The following is a 20,180-nucleotide window of genomic DNA, read 5'->3' on the forward strand; positions in this document are numbered from 1 at the left end:
TACAGACTTGTCTGATCCTGTTTGACTGTGGTTCAGAGCACACTAATTAGCCCAACCTTTCCCTGATACTGTAAGTTGACAGTTGTAGGACCACTAGGTCCATGAATGTTTAACGATTATGTTTTTATCAATCTCTTGTTAATGTTACCTCTCCTTTACTGTCAGGTTTAAAGGTCCAGATGGATTATATCCATGAAATATAGGCCCAAATAGACCAGTTTCTTGAACCAGATGCATTCTGTCCTAAATCTCTCAGTTGGCCAAGTGAGTGAGGAGCATATCTGTCGATAATTAAGCATACACTCATAGGAAATTAAGTTTGCAGGTTGTTTTTAGGTTATGAATAATTGATTCTGCATCACATCCTTCCTGTTACTGTAATCTAGTTATAGAAAATCACATGACATTAAATTCATGCACAGTAAAATAATTTAGTGGGCTTAGTGAATACCCAGTTTTAGTGTTTATTGTTTGTTATACAAAGCTAATTTCAAAGTTGGTTAGGGAGAAGGTGGTGAGGTCAGCAGCTCATCTCAGAAATCCTTATAAAAGGAATAGACACAGCTTTACCATTCCTGCTGGATACGAAATATAAATCATGAATCCATGTCTGTCTATTTGGTTGAAAATTAATACGTAAATACATTATTGAAGGTAACCTGGAATTATCAAAGAGACTTATTAGGATAATATTCAAGCCTAAATCTAAATTAAGTCACTTTGGATTTTTGCACAACCCAATAAGCCAGAGGACCACAGTGCAGACCCTTCACATTATAATGTATTTTAGAACAGGGTCCTTGACAGTCCAGGGAAAGATGCAGTGAACCAACATGAAATGGGTGAAAACTATCCCAAATTCAGGTGCTGGGCTGAATGTGAGACTGCTGAATAAGTCATGGTATCCAAGTCCATTAGTGAATTGCCAGAATTCTCTTTGTTGGCTACCAAGGGATCACTTCAAAGTTTGATGAGGCTGGCGATGAGACTGCACGCGTCACAAACCTATCAAAGGTTTTTCTAGGTGTAGTGAACTAAGTTATCTGAGACCACAAGTAAAAGAAAGTTATTGTTGTCTGTTTTTATTGACGTATTTACCCCATGTGTTTTTATTGACGTTTTTACCCCATGTGTTGAAGGACATAGTTTAAGTTAGGTGTAATAAACAAGGTGTTGAAAGACGGCCTGGTACCTGTGTGGGCAGTGGTTACACCGACAGAGAAATAGACTGGGCTTCTCAGATTTCCTGCTGAGGTTTTGCATGTTGTTTGGAAGCAGGCAGAAAAAAGCCCTGTAGTTTGGCAGATCTTTGGCTCTTTATAATATTAAAAATAATCTCAGACATAAAACAATAGAGGTCTTCGCTAATGCTCAGCCAAACAGAGTGGTTATCAGGCCCAAAATAGAGCATAAGGAGTGTAGGGAGTAAACAGTCTGTGGCTGAGGCATTATGCAAAACCCCGGACAACTGATTCAGGCAAACGTCTTTGTCTTTGTTTATGTGTGAACAATATGCATTAGAGGTGCGCCAAACATTTTAGGCTCATGAACTCTTTAAATGAAATGTTTACTTGCAACCCTCTCATTGGTTGCATAAGTCTACCAGTTGTGTTTCTCACATGGAAAAACAATAAAAACTTGAATTACAAAAAAAAAAAAGTCTACCAGTTGTGACAAGTTCAAAGAGTGATGAAAAGACGGGGAGATTTAGAGGGAGGCATTCTGGATTTCTAAATTGAGCACTCCAAACTGGAGAGGGTTAAATGAAAAATTAGTTTTATAGACATAGTGTATTTTCAGTCGACAAAATTACATTTGGTCTCAAAGAGCATACATTTTTTGAGAATAATAGGAAATGTAGTTAAGGGTTGAATGTGTTATGGTCAGCCGTAGATTGACGTTGAAATTAGTTAGGGTTATCCAAAAATATTAAGACATGGTTTTGAATGTACTGTGCTATGAAAAAGTTGGCGTTCGGGAGTTGTGTTTTAGTTTTTATTGGACTTCACACTGGTCTTCACTTCACTGTGTGTGTGTTCTCAAATGTAAATACTGTGGATTCCTGAAGAAGTAAATAGTATCCAATAATCACAAGAGACAAAGCAGAGATTAGAGGAAAGTGAGGAAATAGGCATAACTTTGTGTAGCAAAAATGTTTTTTCTACTTTTCTCTCCTAGTGAACATTTCACGACCTTTCAGATTTATCTTGTTACCCTCAAAACTTGTTCACTTACACAAAGTGTGAGTGTGGCTGATGTAATATAACAGGAGTAAAATGTGGGTGCTGACCTGTTAAACTAACTCAGTGTTAGAGAGCACCAACTTTTTTTCACACAGTGAAATATGTACACATGCAGGACAGGTATGCTTTCCAAGCCCAAAGAATCCTAAACCACAAATCGCCGTCTCACAGCCAAAGATCCAGCAGCGCTGACTGTGGCTGAATATGCTGAAGTACAGTACAGTGAAAATTCACAGTGTCTCCCTCCATTTATAGTGATGAATGGACCCCCTTTCTTTGTCAAAACAAAGCACACAGAGACAAAAGACTTTAAAGATGAGTAATTGTTTTTGAGCAGGAATATGTAGACCTTTGTGTGTGCAGAGTATTTATGTCAATGTGAGATATTTGACTGCACTTTTCCCTTTTAAATCCTTTTTCATAAAGCATATAAGACTTAATGTGCTGCCAAGGTGATGCATGACAGTGGGTGTCCGCAGAATAATGTGATGGAGCAATAGTATCACAGTGGTTGTTTCCTTTCTGCGTGGATTCATACTGGAGTGTAGATACAACATCTTGACCTCTTGACATCTATAGTGAAGAGAATTTCAGAGGTGTTGTAGCTATGGAAAATTACTTGGAATGCAGCTCAGATGAGAAATTAGAAAGATGTATCTATGCGGCATGTACCTTACAAGACAGCCACTTACTCAAGTGTGTGCACGCAATGTTTGCTAATCTCTTCAGCACAAAGCACAATGTTGTGAGCCCACACAAATCTGTCCAAATCAAATCTCTTGCAGGCTTATTTTGTGTACTATCTGTCTTCTCTCATCCTGTTGACAAATTCTATAATAAAATATGACGGTTTGCACATAGGCCGTGGAGATTATTGAATTGTTGGCTCATTTTGAAGATTAATCTGGGCCAACATATTCCTTGTGGCATTGTGAAATAGCATAGCCACTAATGGCATGGTTCATCCCTCTAAAACAGCCACAACACTGACTGAATTTCTTACACCAATGTAAGATAGTCATATTGCACACTATGTGATGAATGTTTACCATGCGGAGCACCCATGAAAGCTCTGATCTCTGAAGTTCCACCAAAACAAGTTCCTTCCTGAGGATATTTTGCAGAGGCACCGTCATTGTTTCCGGCGCTTAGTGCCGCCCAAGATGACTGTGATTGGTTTAAAGAAATGGCAACCAGAGCACGTTTTTCTCCCATCCCGGAATGCTGTGTGGACTAGCCAGACCTTCCTTTGCAGCGCTGTGGAGGAAGACTATACTGCATGCAAATAAGCAGCGCTAATATCCCCCAGTGGCACAGAAACACTTCCACTTTACGGAACACATTCGTTCGTGTGAGCTTTTCTTCCTCTAGACTGCTCCTAATACAGACAAGAAGTGCTCATTTCAATACAGACAGTCACACATTGCATCTCACAAAAGCCAATCTTCAATCTACTCTGCAAGAAATAGCTTAGAAAAAAGGTTTCACTACCCACCAGACGCAAGAGAAAGATGAAGATGCCTAATTCAAATGTATACAGATAGGATATATGGACTACCTCCTGCACAGCCTGCATGCCGTTTGTACACACTATTTCAATGTAAATTATGATGTTGCCCTGTTAGGGTCAGTTGTAATTACTGTATGTATGCCAGTGGAGTGGTAAACAGGAGATGCTTGGAACTGCATGACTGAAAGGCAATCCGACAGGAAGTCATTCTTGACCACAACCTGAGATAAAGTGTCTGGAAGTCTGTGACCTGCCCCTGAAAGTTGATGCAGTGCTGTAAGTCTTTGTAAGTGTGTGTGTGTGTGTGTGTGTGTGTGTGTGTGTGTGTGTGTGTGTGTGTGTGTGTGTGTGGTCTTGTATGTCTATCTTTGTGAGGACCAATATGAATTTTAGACCTTGGGAGTAAGGACAATTTTGCAAAGACAGTTTTTAAGACTTGGTTTAAGAGGCAAAAAGTAGCGTCCGTGATGGGTAACACGAGGGGCACTGGCTAGAATTAGGGTCAGTTGTGATAAGGTAAGGGGCTAGGGAATGCATTGTGTCAGTGACTCATTTTTGTTATTGATTAAAAGAATAGTCCAACATTTGGGGAAATATGCGCATTTGCTTTCTTGGCCAGGAGCAGTGACTTCCTGGAGTCTCCGCTGGTTGCTTGGCAACCTCACGATGACAACAATACTGCAGGAAGGCATTGCTCCCCCGCAAGAAATAGTCTGCACATAACCCCCTGTAAAACTACAACCTTGCTCATTTTTACACTTTGATGTATGGATTAAAGAATTGAGAAATGACGTGTTCATTAGTGAGCTTTACAGGTGCTGGTAGATGGATTTATTTTATGCTTTTACACTCTTAGTAGACAGAGCCAGGCTAGTTGTTTCCCTCTGTTTTATGTTTTTATAATAAGCTAAGCTAGCCATCTACTGGCTGGAGCTTCATACTGAACAGACAGCTATGAGACTGGTATCAAGCTTCTCATCTAACTCTTGGCAAAAAAGCGAATGAGCATATTTCCCAAAATGTAAAACTATTCCTTTAATTAGCATTTGTTTAAAGGATAAATCTGGTGATATTCTATAAAGACCTTGAAAAGACCAAAACCAACAAGAATGAGTTGGTTTTGGGCTTTTCATGAGACAAAAACAAAATATATAATATCGCCAGCCCGTATCCTTTAATGTAATTCACGTATATTCTTGTTTGTTATTCTTGTGTTTTTTTTTGTTGTTGCAAATTACGCATTTTTAAACAGTTCCAACATTAACTTTTAAAGTAATATAGCTCTTTTGGTTTTGTAAATGTTCTGCTTCTTGCCCTCTAAAGTGGTCCTCACCAAGTCAGGCATTAATGTATTTTAGAGCCGATGGTGATGGTGATGGTGATGGCGAAGGTTATGTGACCCATCTTCCTGCAGGCAACTGTGTTAAGTAATTTCAGGCAAAGTGGAAGAGTGGAAATAAATGTTAAGGGCAGGGGTACTGCTGCTGCTGTTGTCTGTATGCAGTCTTATGTCACTCCAACTTCATATCAGCCCTTAAGCAGCCCACATGTCATTAAGTGGAGGAGGTTTTCAAGCTGATAGCGCTGCTTCCCCTGGTCATTCAGGTCATTATCACTACAGGGCTTGGATTTTCACATGCTGCCAGTGATCCCCAAAATGTACACTTCCAACCCCTGAGATCCTTAGGTCCATTAGATTAGTGGTGCTCAGAACAGAGATTTATGTGGTCAACTTTGTTGATATTCTAATGAGGAAATGGGAAGGCCAGCTGGGAGAAAAATTGGATTTCCAGCAAGAAGTTTATGATTCATTTTGCGTCTAGATGGCGGTTTCGGAGGTGGTGATGGAATAAATAAGTTATATGCAAATCCATGAAGCCCTTGCTTTAGCAGACATTTATCATTCTTGCCTTGTCAGTATAAGTCAGAAAAAACTGTAGAAACTTTGGATGCTTTCTCCAAAAGCTGAAATTAATGTCCAAAGCATATTTAGCTTCATCTAAATAAAGTGGTAATAGACTACAGGGACTGATACAAGATCTGGAAATGCAGCACAGGATTCACAGCACTCTCACATACCATCAGACAGGAACACTGGTACTTTGTATTGGTCTGTTATGATAAAACTACAAAGCTGGGTCATAACACAGACACAGAAAGACAACAAGAGAGGAGCATCATAAAGCATATTTGTTATGCAGAGTTCCCTCATTCATCCTCCCCCACTCTATTCCAGCTATTTCCAATTCATTTGGGTTCAGTGTAACTCGGGTCCTGGTCTAAAACCTCTACTCCATTTGAGCATTTCCACAACACTACAGTATAACAACTGTAATTGGTTTCCTGTGGCTTTAGAGCCCCTTGCCTGTTCTTCCATTAACACCGACACAGAGCTGCCTGGCTGCTGTCCATGGTGCTGATCTGTAAATGATGGCTTTGTGATGAAGGATGCCTCCATGCTGCTCAGCCCTCTGTCTCTGTCTCTGTCTCTGTCTCTGTCTCTCTCTCTCTCTCTCTCTCTCTCACACACACACACACACACACACACACACACACACACACACACACACACACACACACACACACACACACACACACAAACGTTATACTTTCTCCTGTCTCATGCATGATTGCTTTTCTGGAATACACAAAAGCACGTTACAAAACCACCATGAAGTGTCTTTTTTTACATTATAAGATGGTAGAAAGCAAGCTTCGCCTGACGGTGATGCACCAACATGGCAAACAAGAATGACTTTTCACATTTGAACAAAAACATGACTTATTTTCACATCAAATGTGAATTTAAATTAATTTGTAATTGTGATATACAGTCTTCACACATAATATATCTAACAAAGAGCACACATTGTGCCTGGCTTTGTGTTTCTTCTTTATTATCTGCCTTATAGGGGAGGAGATATATTTTGTGTTGCCTTGTTAATATTTCGCCAACACAGGCCTATTGGGAATTGTCATACCTAAATTGCGTTTCTTTGGGTATATTACTATATATATTAGGCTACTATCACCAGTGCAATGCGGCAAAAGATAACAGCAAGAAAAAAGTTGGGGGCGACACCACAGACTTCCTCATCTCTCCACAGATAGAAGTCTTAAGGTTGTCTTTACTGACCACTGACTCTAATTACACATGTACCTCAGTTTGATTTCTGATTTGTGATCGCAGCATCACACGAGTCTGCAGAAGAAAAACAGAAGTTAAACAAACAGTCCCCTCATAGGTTTTACACAAATATCCTTAAATAAATATGAATCATATCTTTCTTGTTAACAAAAGAAAAGTCTGTCCTTTGTTCCCTCTAATTAGCTGCAGCTGAAGTTAGAGAAAACTCCCCAGCCCCGCATCATTAGTGGGCCTATTTGCAGAGTGCGCCGCCATTTAGCTCCCTGTGGTTTCACTAAATTCACACTTCACTCTCTGTAATGATCTCTTTTGCATCCCTTCCTCCTCATTAGACCTATGGAAAAATAGTAATGCTTAGGGGCCGTGGGGTGACATAGTTTCGCCTTTGACCACCACCCTCCGCTAAAAGCTTGTAATTAGTCCAATTCCAGCTCATAGCGGCATCAGAGACAAACAAATCATAAACGAGTTGTGAAAGCAGATGTCTAAACCTCTCTAGAGCTCTCTCAAGCTATAGATGCAGCTATTTACCCCTGCGCCCCACAAAGGCGCTCTTAAGTTGTCACAACCCATCCTCAATATGATCTGACTTAGGCTACTAGATGTGGCGTGGACATTTTCAAAAAGGTAGGCCAGCATATGATGCGGCAAATACAGACTCCTATTCAACTAAGTGGATTCAAACTGCACAGTTAAACGGGCACTTTGAGGAATGCAGCGGCTCCTCGCTCCTTGGAACAGAGACGCATGCAGTTTGCTGATAAAGCGGCAGCATCGCTTCTCCTTTTCTTTGCCAATGCTATTCTAATTCGGAACGTCAAACTGGCCGCGGACCAGCTCATTTTAAGCAACACTTCGGCAAAAAAAACTATGAAAGAAACTCCACTTGCTGACTGGAAATCGTGGTGACAAGACATCGTGAGGAATCTTTCTGCTGATCGGCTGTCGGCGCGCCGGCAGAAAGCGCACACTGTGCAGCTCGAGGCTGCGCCTATCAGCGCTGTGATTTACCATTGGACAACACTTTAAATAGCATTACTACAGGTGGGTGGCGTTTAAGCTCGCTCGTTGCTGGAATAGCTGGAGCTCAACAGCATGCAATTACCAGTGTCGCCATATTTAGGCTTTCAACTTGCAGAGAGAGAGAGAGAGAGAGAGAGAGAGAGAGAGAGAGAGAGAGAGAGAGAGAGAGAGAGAGAGAGAGAGAGAGAGAGAGAACAAAGTTGGTTGGTCAGTGAGCTTCAGGTGAATATTTTTGTATTGCAGATTATTGCTATATGGGACCATGAACTCATCAGCAGGTGCAGGAAACTACCGCAGGGGATCCACCAAGGGAGAGAAGGTAATTTATATCATAAGCCTCCTCTTTCCACTTCTTGCTCACATTCAGTCGGCATTTCCTTTCTAACCGTCAGGCTTAAAATCCACCATCGCCACAGCATTGTTGAAGTAGCCTACTTTTGAAGGCGCACTGGTGCGCGAGGAGACGGTTTTATATCTTTTGCTGCGGACTTACCCTCAGCAGTATAAGACGAGCAGAGTCGTGTTACGTGTCGGTGAGATGTTGTGGCGTTGCTGTCTTCTGCGTCTTTTGTCTTAATTTAAGACTTTTTCAGATCAGATTCAGTTTCCTTTCTGTGCCTCACTTCAGTGTCATATTCAGTTGTCTTATTTGACACTCATTTATACAAGTGTCGGATCATTTATAGCAATCATTTTCGGGAAACAATATGTGCCACTGTTTTGAATAAATCCCTCTGCTGGTATCAAGGCAAAGGTACTCCATAAAATGTCCCCTCAGTTTTCCATTTGCTTTTAGCAGTTAAGACTCGATAGACCACATCGTGTGATAAGATACTTGTTTGCAAAGTTCATGGCCTAGAAATAGAGTGTCTGTCCACAGCTACTCCATGTGCAGCCAAGCCAATTAGTTTGTCCTGATAAGAGTCTGGTTGTTTTCTATTCCATCTCAGCTCTGACTTGATGTTTTTACCAGCTTTTACTCTATAGTCTACATCTGTCAGATTGTGCATTACCTTCTTAGGTTAGCTGAATGGATTGCTCTTTTTACAATATTCTCACAAAGAAAACGTCACAAATCAATTTTTTTTTTAACAAGGCCCCAGCAAGAGCACTGCCATAATGCCATTTCCGAGCAACGCTCACATAAAAGATCCAAAGTTAACTTGAATTACACAGGGGGATGCATCGATTGTGGTTTCAATAAGGGACAAAAATATGTTGACGCATGAATCAGGTTTCCTGCATGTGTTACTCTGAGGAGAAGCTGTGAAATATTTAAATTGACTAATCTGTCTGCCTGTAGGGGGCATTTCGTCCCTAAAAATGATTCCAGATTACAGGCTGTAGTAGGCTATTTTTAGGTGTTTCTGTAAGCCGAAGACAGTGCCACATGAGTTCACTCTTTAAAACATATAGTTTTTAGTTTTATATTAAAGATAGCTCACTTGTCACTAATGTACAGTATATGCTATACTTGAGAAACCCTGAGAACAAGTTAGGATTTGGAAAGCTCAGTGTTTTTGCCCCATTGATTCGCTGAGTTCATTTAATCACATTTCTCACAGTTATGCCTGTTGCATATTGTTTGTTATCATGCGGTTTCATTTTCTCTTTTCTCTTCCGTGGTGGTTCACTTATTTGTCAGTACTACTGGATTGTAATACATGAGACTTTGACTGATTCCCATGTGTTCCGTTCAACCGATGCTGGAGTTAGTTTGCCCTCTGCTGGAGACACAAAGTCACACACTGATTCGAGATCAAGCTTCCTTGACAAGCTTTTTCCAATTTGTCGCATCTTGACAGGTTTTTCTCTTATTATTTGGGCTTTACAAGCCTCCAGTTAGTTTATTTCAAACAATTTCACCACATGCCATGAGAAGCTCTACCTCTGTACATTCCACATTTTTGCTGACACCACTTATTGAACAGCTCGATGAAAGCCCAAAAGTCCTGAAGAGTAAAGTTTCTGTGACCAAAGTTTGGCTCTTTAAGGACTCCCGGGCACAGCCTAATAAATTCTACTATAATCTGCTGTCAATTTGCATAGCAAATAAGTCATTAAGTCTGGTCGTGGATATACGAGCTGCCCACCAGAGGGTAGAGAAAATTTGGAAGAAATGTCTTCACTAAAACTCATTATGCTGGTTTTGGAAATACTTTATTTAACTGGATCCAGCTTTTACATCTCAACCCTAAAGCTGAGGTACTGACAAATGAAGTGGTGTCTGAGCCCTTCAATATTACAAGAGGTTGCCCCCCAAGGTTCACCTCTATCACCACTTCTGTTCATACTAGCTATTGAACCACTAGCAATAGCAATTAGATCTCTCTCATTCTTAGAAGAAATTTAAACAAACAATTGCAATGAGAGGGATTTGATTTCATCAATATATAACTGGCTCCTTGCATCTGGCTCTAAAGACACATTGATAGTTAGACTTGAGACATCAAGGGTGGAATTGAAAGAGGACTTTCAGAAAACGATTGGAAGAAAACCTGTGACGCATCTCAGAAAAAAACAGCAAACTCTAATTTAAAGCTACTCCAATATAATTGACTGATGCAGACATACACAACTCCTGTTAAATACAACAGTAATATACCTGACCTTTGTTTTAAATGCAATGAGGCTAAAGCTGGGGTCTTCAACATTTTTAAGCCAAGGACCCCTTAATTAAAAGAGAGATGGAGCAGGGACCCCCCTACTACATATACTGTATAAAATGAAGTTGCATAATAAACTGGGTCTACAATAACGTGTAGGGCAGCCTAAAGCCTTTATACATACCTTTTTTTGCATAGAATACTAAGCTATTAAAATAGCCTAATAATTGTTGGCATGGTTTAATGAATCATGTTTTAATGTTAAAACGTGGCAAAGTGAATCCTTAGGATTACATGTATCTGTGGATTGCCTTAGTGACCACCTATGCCAGTAAGCAGTGGGGATTCATATTTGCTTATAACATGTTGGATTCATGTTAAGACTTTTTAATTTCTGAAAAAACTTTCCAAAATTAACAATAATTTGGAGGCCCCCCTGCATTGACTCTGAGGACCCCCTAGGGGTCCTGGACCCACTGTTGAAGATCCTTGGGCTAAAGGAACATTTATGCACTGTGTCTGGGAGTGTGACAACATTAAAACATTGTGAAGGGAGGTGATCAATAAAACTATGTTCATCTTGTCTGTTAAAATTCCACTTTATCCTAAGATGATATTGTTGTGCACCTGTATCCAACAAATCTGAATCTGAAACCCCAAGAATATAAATGTATTGATTTGGCTATACTACAGGCAAAAAGGACTATAGCTCTCATCTGGAAGAAAATGTAGGCACCTACAAGTGGTGCTGGATCAAGAATATGTTGCAATGTATGTCCATGGAGAGACTGATGTATATATTGAGAGGCAAATTGGGGCGTATGAAAAAATTTGGAGGCCATTTGACCAGTTTGTAAAAGAAGAAGACATAGGGGAGCTGCTACTGTGATACTGTCATATAATTTGCTTTTTGATTGTTGTAGTACGGCAGAGGTTGAGAGAGAAATTGTGTTGTGGGTTGGGACAGGTTTCATTGTAACTGTAATGAAAAATTAACAAAAACATAGTTAAAAAAAAAGAAAAGAATACTCATTATGGGTATGATCCTGCTCTGAGAATGAGAACTTGGGCGCCCGGATGGCTCAGTTGGTGGGGCGGGCGCCTATGTATAGAGGTTTGCTAATGTGAAAGAGACATTACATTTAGCATATATCGTCACAGGTAACAAAGTGTTGTGCTAATGATGGGAACAAGCAAATTGTATCTTTATGGTTAGTAGTTGCTGAGGCTCAGCCATCCATGGCGCACAGGAGGCGGGACGCACAGATCCATCTCCCCAGGAACAAACGCTGTGTCGGGTGGGCAAACTCATGTGATGCGTAATTGATACCGTGGATGATTTGTATGCTATTTAGTGAACAAGTTGTACGCGGTCCACCAAACACTGGGCCATCTTGACTGTCTTAATTCTGCACATATTTCCTATTTATTATTTCATTATTTCATCCATGCGTGGCACAGCGGATCAGTGCGCACTGTCACCTGCCGTGGAGACTCTGGCCTCACTAACCTCTCCTCCTCTGAGTCGGGTCTCCCTCACGCTTGACTCAGTTTCACTGAGCGTACTGACACTTAGAAAATAAATAAATTGCATTACATCAGTGGGTTCAAACTGCTTATTGTGCGTAATTTGGACTGACACCGAGATGCATGTTGTTCTGTAACTGGTGTGGCGCTGCCACTATTCTCTTGATTTCCATTTCGACATTAGACATTTTTTTGAGTGAAAGAGACATTACATTTAGCATATATCATCACAGGTAACAAGCTAACCATCGCAAAGTGTTGTGCTAATGCTGGGAACATGCAAATTGTATCTTTATAAGTTGTATCCATATGATGTGACAGACTTAGGTTAATATTTCACCAGGTCTGAGGGCTAGAGGGAAGTGTTAAGTAGACCCCATAAAGTTATCCTATGACTTATTTTGATACTGTACTGTATGGATGGTAGCTACAGGACATGCTTTGAATTCATAAGATTTAACAATATAGTGTTAGGGACAGATCAGATGACCAGAGACTTGAGACTTGACTTGGACTCGTGGCAAAAGACTTGAGACTTGACTTGAACATGCCCCTCAAAGACTTGAGACTTGACTTGGACTCTTCAGCTGTCAGAATGAGAGAACTCTGATTTACAGAGACTTACTGTATCTATATGGATAGCAAGTAATAATTTTCATCTTGAATTCTCCTATTGTTTTTTCTTTGTATTTAGTAATTGCAGCAATTTTGACATTACTTTGTTAGGATATTATCTATGAACAAGTCAGCCGGGAACAAAGCCACTGCTCTTCACAGCCAAGTGTCAAAATCACAGATCATCAGTCATTGCAGTTATGGTGTTTCAAGCTTTTAATCCAAGCAAATGTTTTAATAAAACTAGTAGGTAATCATACCTTTTTTAGTTAGGACATTTCAAGTCAAGAGTTAATAAGAAGTTCTGGTAATTTCTTATAAGAAAGAAGATGTAGTTTTTGTTGGGAGATGCGCTATGCAAAGCACTAACAATCATTTTAGGTTAGTGGCTCTTATCAGAACTTAACATTTAATATTCTGTGCACTAAAATGCATATATTCTACAGTATATGCAAACCATTTCTACATTTTAATTTGGAGCCCTCTGAAAGTTCAGAAAGTGCCACCATGTTACGTTGTTGATTACGGTTGTCCACAACTGTACTGCATTAAAGCAACACCAAAGATTCTTTTGTACCTTAAAATAATGTTTCCAAAATCGTTTCAGTGGTTCATCAACTCGTAACAGGGTGAACGGCACTCCTGCATCCGCTTTGTGGCCCTCTATCTGCTAAAACCGCACTATGCAAGTTTGCCAGATCGGGTAGCGGATCTGTAGTTTGAATGAGAACGGTAATGGACAATTCTGCTTCCAACCTGTAGGGGGACCGAAGTCGAAAAGTGCTTTGGTGTTGCTTTAAGCTTTTTGCAGTGCTTGTTGTCAGCTGCTTCTGTTGTGAAGTGTTTTTGATGTTTTCTGTGGAGATTATGTTCATGACTGCTTTCATAATGAAAAGACACCCAAGAAGATTCACAAATCTCAACATCCAAAAGTGCTCTGTAGAAACTAGGCATAAACCAGGTTACATGGACCTTTATATTGTATATTTTCTGTTTCTAGTATCTTGTAGTGTTTAGGACACTGCACATGCAATTCCCATCAATAACCTTTCATTCATCATTTTGCATCTTAGATCCAGAATTTCAAATGCATTAAATTCAGATAGAAAGGGTACTCAGCATCATTTAATCATATTCAGACATGGCCCAGATTGAATCATTGGCATCCATTTGTACCTCCTGCTCCACAGAGCATAAAATACATTTATATTTTGCCTTATGGTGTCTTGTCTCATCTGTTGTGCTGGCTGCCTCTGTTGCCTGATGTTTTCAAGGCCAGTACCTTTCTCCTGATTCTAGACTTTCATCATTTGCATTCGCTGACAGCACTCTCTGTTTCCAAGATACCAGTGGTATTGTTTCAAAATGTTTTTTTTCTGTGGGGCCATGTTGCATGTTATTATTTACATAGATTTTCAGGGAACATGATCATAACTTGAATCTGTTTAATCAAGTTAATTTTTAGTGCAACTGTATCAGAGCTGTTTGAAAGTGTGTGTCAAGGATTTACTGGCACTCTGAGCTGAATGTTAAGGTTCCCTGGAGTAGAATTGTACAGACAAACTTTCACTGAAATGATTTGTATGCAGCAGGGATATGTACGGACGAAATGTCTTTCAAAAGCATTCAGTATTCATCTAGTGAGCCCTCTGTATTTCTGCATTGAACCATTGCACTTTAAATCACCTGCTTAAAATGTTTGTATTGCTGCCCACAGCCACTATTGGCGCAACAAAATGACTTTCATTTTCCTGATGTGCACATACACACACATGTTACTTGCCCATCTCGATTCAATCTGTTTATTTTATCCAATGACTGCATTCAGAGTGATAATGCAGTGGTGAACAATAGGACATTGTTCAAAGAAATGAAATTCAGAGACGGAGAAACAACCAGGAGCGGCCAGCAGCAAGGGACAACACCATTTAACAGCCATCATTTGTCACCACTAACTGCTGTGCCATGTGTTTGCCTCTCCAGGGAAGGTTTGCTGTAGATGAAAACCATGTTCATAAAAGCTTTCCAGGTTGTGCGGCTCCTGGTCACCTGGGAGCACCGCAAGCTTTTCATCCTGGACCCAATCATGCTCTTGCATTGCTCCCCGGTGTGCAGGGTTCATCTGTAGCTTCACATGTAACAGATGACCTGATCAAGCTCTGTCTGTAGTAGAAGCTGCTTGCATCTCACTGATAAAGACACATGATAGCCCCGATATGCACGTATTCCTGGACTCCTTCCTATTCTGACAAACAGCGGTGTGTTCTCTATTCATATCTTTGCACCACTGCCCTTTCCTGAGCTCAAAGAGGAGCTGGTCTGAGAAGCATACCAAGTACAGCGATGTGAATCTTTGGGATCCACAGGGTGGAGCACTGGTGGGGGATGCTTGGGGCCTTTGAGTTCATTAGGCAGGATAGGGGCTGTGGTCTGGCGGAAGGTCAAGATCAGAGCTGGGATAAGGGCCAGACTGATCTCATAAAGTGGCGTATGTATGACACGCCAATTCGTATGCCATTTTGGTGTGTTATATAATCGCTTTTTAATGTGTTTATCAACACCGTTCGGCCACCATTGACCTACATTACGTGTTAATTTTCGCCGTAGCGAGTAGTATGAAGGGACGTAAGTCCGCGGATGGGTAAAACACAGGACTTTCACCCAGGAGAGCTGGGATCACGTCCCGTGTGTGGCGTTTTTCAACCATTTTTTTATTTATTTTTTTAAGACTTCCCCAATGTTTCTTTTCTAAACCCAACTTTTTTTTTTACACGCGTGTGACGTTCTCATGATAGTATGGCACGTTCTCGCGATATGTTTACATCTGCTGTATACAGCATAGACATACATGTGGATAGCTCAAAAAGCGTACAGATAAAATGCCATTTGGCTTTAGGAAAGTGGCGTGTATGTTTACGCAAAGTCATGATGCCATGTTGTAAGGGCATAAGGGTTTGACGGCAACATGGGACATAAAGTTGTGAAGTGAGTTTAGTTTAATAACTTTTTTATGCTGCAAAGTAGCACACTAAGTAGTAGTAACACTAATGCTCATTTCTAAACACGTGCACCTTTCATTTAGACCTTAGTTCTATAAGGTTATCAAGCCTCATTTTTCCAGCTGTGTTGAAACGATTACATGCTTACAGAAAAACAATCAAGAGGAATACATAGGGATAATTCGCTTCTTCCGATTCACATAGAGTTTGGTATTTATTGAACATGATGTATCACTTTAATTCAGCAGCTGTAGACACCAGTTAGGTAGACCCTTTTTAGATAAGCCAAATCCTGAACTGATGATTCCATTATCCCTATGGTATCTGGGAATAAATCCAGCTATCTCTCTGGATCTAGACAGCCATACGTGCTTTAAGCATTTCCCTTAAACATGCTGTTATCTGTGATTTAATATAACCAAAATGTGCAATGTCATTGGTATCTTTGAGTTGTAATATAAACTAATATGTCTTCAATTTGTCAGTGTCATTGCTAGATTGCACAGACTTTGATAATGATTTTGTTTTGACATCAGCTCTTAAAATGCTTTAATGGCAGCTCACTTTCTGCAAAATCAGCAGGAGGTGACAAGTGGAAGAAATTAGTAAATGAGTGAAAGTAAACAAGCAAAGAAAGTCAAGCCGTACACTGTTAATCTTCGTCAGTATGATAAAACACCACATCACTTTTGTGCTCTAAAGCAATAACGGTGCTGACCTTTTACACTAATTGCAATTACAGTGACTTACTGTGAGCCAGCAATGTTCATAATCAGAGTGTATGTCATTGCTGTAAATGTGACAAAAATGAATACGGGAGATGACCAATCAGGGGGTTGTTCAAAGGACCCTGGGGAAATGTCATGGCACACAATCAGCCTGTTAGCAGCAATGGCTATAACTATAACCACCATGTCTTGTATTAACTCAAAGGACTTTATTATTCCTTGATACAGTCACCGCAGCAATTATTCTATTCTGATGATGAAACCTTATCTCCTGTGGTGTGCATGCAAATATGAACTGTACCTATAATCTTTATCCTCGTATCAACCTTAAGAGTAAGGCTTTACATGTTGGCCTGATTAACTTTTAAAAAAAACATTTAAATGTGCAGCTTTTCCCTGTTGTTGTTGTGTTTTTAATTTGAACTTGTAATGTCCCTTGTTCTGTGATTATGCTGCCTACCTTTAACTAAGTGCAGCCCTTTATCAACTGCTGCTGTCATCTTGGGTTTGGTGCCTGCGAGCAAATCAAACATGTAAAATATGAGCTGAAGCCAGGCAGTTATTAGTGATAAACCGCTGCAGCTGCTGGGGGAAGAGTCTTGTTTTAAACGAGTCCATGAGTCACGGTCAAAAAAATTCAGCTGACTTTGAATATAGGTATTTATGAAGCGCTGTGAAACCTCCAACCAGGTCCCACCACTGGATATAAAACATGCCGCTGTTTGTGAAATAAGAACATAGGCATCCCAACTTGATTCACTATTCCATTGAATCATTGGCAAGGTCATATTAGAATAGTACACATTTTGCTCAAACATTTTAAATTAGATACCAGCCTCCGTAGCTGTGTATGGTACCTTAATGACCCTGAAACGCATAGGCTATGTCTTCAATGTTCGCCTCAGCATCTTCATTTCACACACAAGCAAAATGCTGAACAGCAGCATCAATACAAGCCATGATTCAGCCCCTGAGTCCATATTTGAACGGGGATTGACTGTGTGTACCCTTGTGACCCACTGCTCTTGAATGAGTTATGAATGCTTTGCTATATGTGCTGTCTCCGCTGGTCTTCTCAAGGTATGGTGCCTCTTGCCTCCGGCTTTTGTCATATTCACTTGAACAGATTAGATTAAAAAACTAAAGGGGGGCTTGGATTTTCATTGAAAAATATGACCACTTCTACTTTCATAAAAGCCATTTTATTCCCTCTTTCCCATGACTCTGTGCTGTGGTTTGCTTGAATAAACAGGTTTATGCAGTCTCAGCCCTAGGATTTAATACACAATGCACAAACACTACATAAATAAAGCAGCAGTGTAGCTTGTGCCAGCCTTCTGTCCTGTTAGCATGGCTTGATGTGTGTGTGTGTGTGTGTGTGTGTATATGTGTGTGGGTGGGAGGGGGTGGAAGACAGGCAGCATAAATACTACTTGGGCTTAATCACAAAACCCAGCTGCAAAGAGGACTAAATTGATCCATTTCTTGTTAATGTGTGCACACACTCAGATTGGAAACACACACACACACACACACACACACACGCGCACGCACGCACGCGCACGCACGACGCACACACACGCACACTGGAAGGAAAAAATGCCTCGCAGGCAGTATTGGTGCTGATATGTCGAGAAACTATTTGTTTTTATTGTTTATATATACAGTCTGTGTGTGTCTAATTTACTTACACTATTGAACTCTCCACCTTCGCTGAGAAAAGTCTTGTTAGGAGAGTTTAAGTGTGTGTGAGAGAGGGAGTGAATGAGCGTGGGAGTGAGCCAGGGAGGGAGAGAGGGAGGGAGTAAGGACGAGAGAGATAAGTAACATTTGGAGCAGCCTGGGTGGACGATATTCCCCCCCGCCCCCCCTCTTCCCCCTCCCCCATGGAGACGATGCTAGTGTCTGTGTGATTGATTCACCCTGTGAGGAGAGAGGAAAGCGTTTTGGTTGGGCTCCTGGACCCCTGGGTCATCCTCTCTCCCTTAGAGGGGAGTGAGAGAGGGAAAGGAGGGTGGGAGAACTTCTCAGGCACCTACAGCAGCCTGAACTTCACAGCACAAAGGTGTGAGCGCAGCGAAGGGGGAAGGCAAGTGGCACTTTTCACCATGTCTGTCCTTATAGCCACCCAGCTGAAGATAGACACCAGCACTGCTTCCAGAAGGGTAAGGGGCCCTTTTAGCATGCATGGCACGCTGTGTGGGAATGTCTGTGTTATGGGTGAGTCCCCTGCTCCTGACAGAAAAGGCTGCTGGCTGTTTTTGATAACAACTGGACAGGCAGAAAGGGGGCAGCGAGTCTCAATGTCCCTTCTGAGGCTCTTGATGGACAAATGCTTCCCGTTTAATTTTCTTTTATGTGCTGACTTCTAATGAATAGTAGGTTACATATTTTGTGGAGATTGCTTAGTGGCTCATTGTTATTCTTTGTGTTGTGTTGCCAGCTAATGACTTCAGTGGGAGCTGGTCGTCTTGGGGAACAGATGGGTAGAAGTACATTTGCATTGTTGTTTGAGATATTTGGATATTTCAAATGATTGGTTTGCATTCCTCGTTAGCATGTTCTGAATTTAAACATTTTGTTTACTCTTTGTTTATGTGAAAATCATTCAGATGGCTTTGAGATCAGCTAATTGCTCAGCTTCGACTAAATTCTAACTTGTTTCGCTCCTTGCATGCAAATAGGCTGCAAGGGGGATTGATGAAGAGTAGATAACTTTTGTTGTTCTCAGGCAATTAAACTGATGTAAATTGTGAGAACAGACACAATCTGATGGTGATTGTTTTGTTGTTTAGTTTTGTTGTTGCTGTTGTTGTTATTATTGTCGTTAGATTAATTAATGGTTTGTGTCTATATCTCTAAATCCATCTCCAGCAGAGAAACACTTAAGTATACTCTAAATGCACATACTTAGACATTTCAGTAATTGTTAAGGTGCCGCTGGAAATTCTGCCGAACGTCCCTCTTTTTAGGCCGGATGTCCCACACCTTCCACTCCCTTTGTGTTGGCATTCTGAACCGTGACGCCTTATGAGGACTATCAGGTTAACTGCTCCTCAGATCTCTGCAGGGTAAATCCAGACAGCTAACTAGACTATCTGTTGAATCTGAGTTTTCTGTTGCACGACTAAAACAACTTTTGAACGTACTCATGTTCTGCAAAAATAAGTTCCTACCGCTTGAGTACCGCCCAAGATGATTGTAATTGGTTTAAAGAAATGCCAATAAACCAGAGCACGTTTTTCTCCCATCGCGGAATGTGTGGACTAGCTAGACCCTCCTCCGCAGCGCTGTGGAGGAAGGTCTGGCAAAGCGAGAATAGGTAGAGATGTCTAAGAATGCATGTAATTAGAGACATATGGAATATTAAAGCTGCAGTGGGTATAATGCAAAACAAACGGCAACATTTGAAGTAGGGTGTGACCTCTTCCTGCAGCTCTCTCTTCTCTGTTTGTCGCACAGAAAGCATGCACAGAACAGCCAATAGGAACACTCTTTCTCTCTGAAATGACGTGGGATTGATCAAAATCTTCGGTAACACTTTACTTGAAGGTATCTACATAAGAGTGTGTCATGACAGTGTCATGTGTTCATGACACTGTCATTACACATGAACCCTAACCCTAACCTTAACTCTAACTTGTCATGACAAAAACCGAAAACCCCTTGTGCCCATGCCCCTCGCAGCACCCATCCTGGGCGCTGCGTTTTAACCCAAACCTAACCCTAACCCTAACTTGTCATGACAAAAACCGAATGACACTGTCTGACAGAAGCATTA

General features: G+C 40.9%; 1 protein-coding gene across 4 annotated transcripts in view; it reads left to right on the forward strand.

The window, feature by feature from the left end:
• Window positions 1–7,808: 7,808 nt before the first annotated feature.
• Window positions 7,809–20,180, forward strand: part of LOC120567964 (dipeptidyl aminopeptidase-like protein 6) — an 89,017-nt gene continuing 76,645 nt past the window's right edge. Inside the window, exons 1-2 of one of the 4 annotated variants that reach the window (XM_039815089.1) lie at window positions 7,809–7,945; window positions 8,168–8,243. In XM_039815089.1, coding sequence (XP_039671023.1) covers window positions 8,187–8,243 — 57 coding nt within the window. In that variant the 5' untranslated portion in view covers window positions 7,809–7,945; window positions 8,168–8,186. Of the gene's footprint in view, window positions 7,946–8,107; window positions 8,244–18,475; window positions 18,565–20,180 lie in introns of those variants that run through there. The other 3 variants (XM_039815088.1, XM_039815092.1, XM_039815090.1) reach the window with 3 other exon arrangements.

This window comes from Perca fluviatilis, chromosome 11 (assembly GCF_010015445.1).
Source record: "Perca fluviatilis chromosome 11, GENO_Pfluv_1.0, whole genome shotgun sequence".
NCBI classification, from domain to species: domain Eukaryota; kingdom Metazoa; phylum Chordata; class Actinopteri; order Perciformes; family Percidae; genus Perca; species Perca fluviatilis.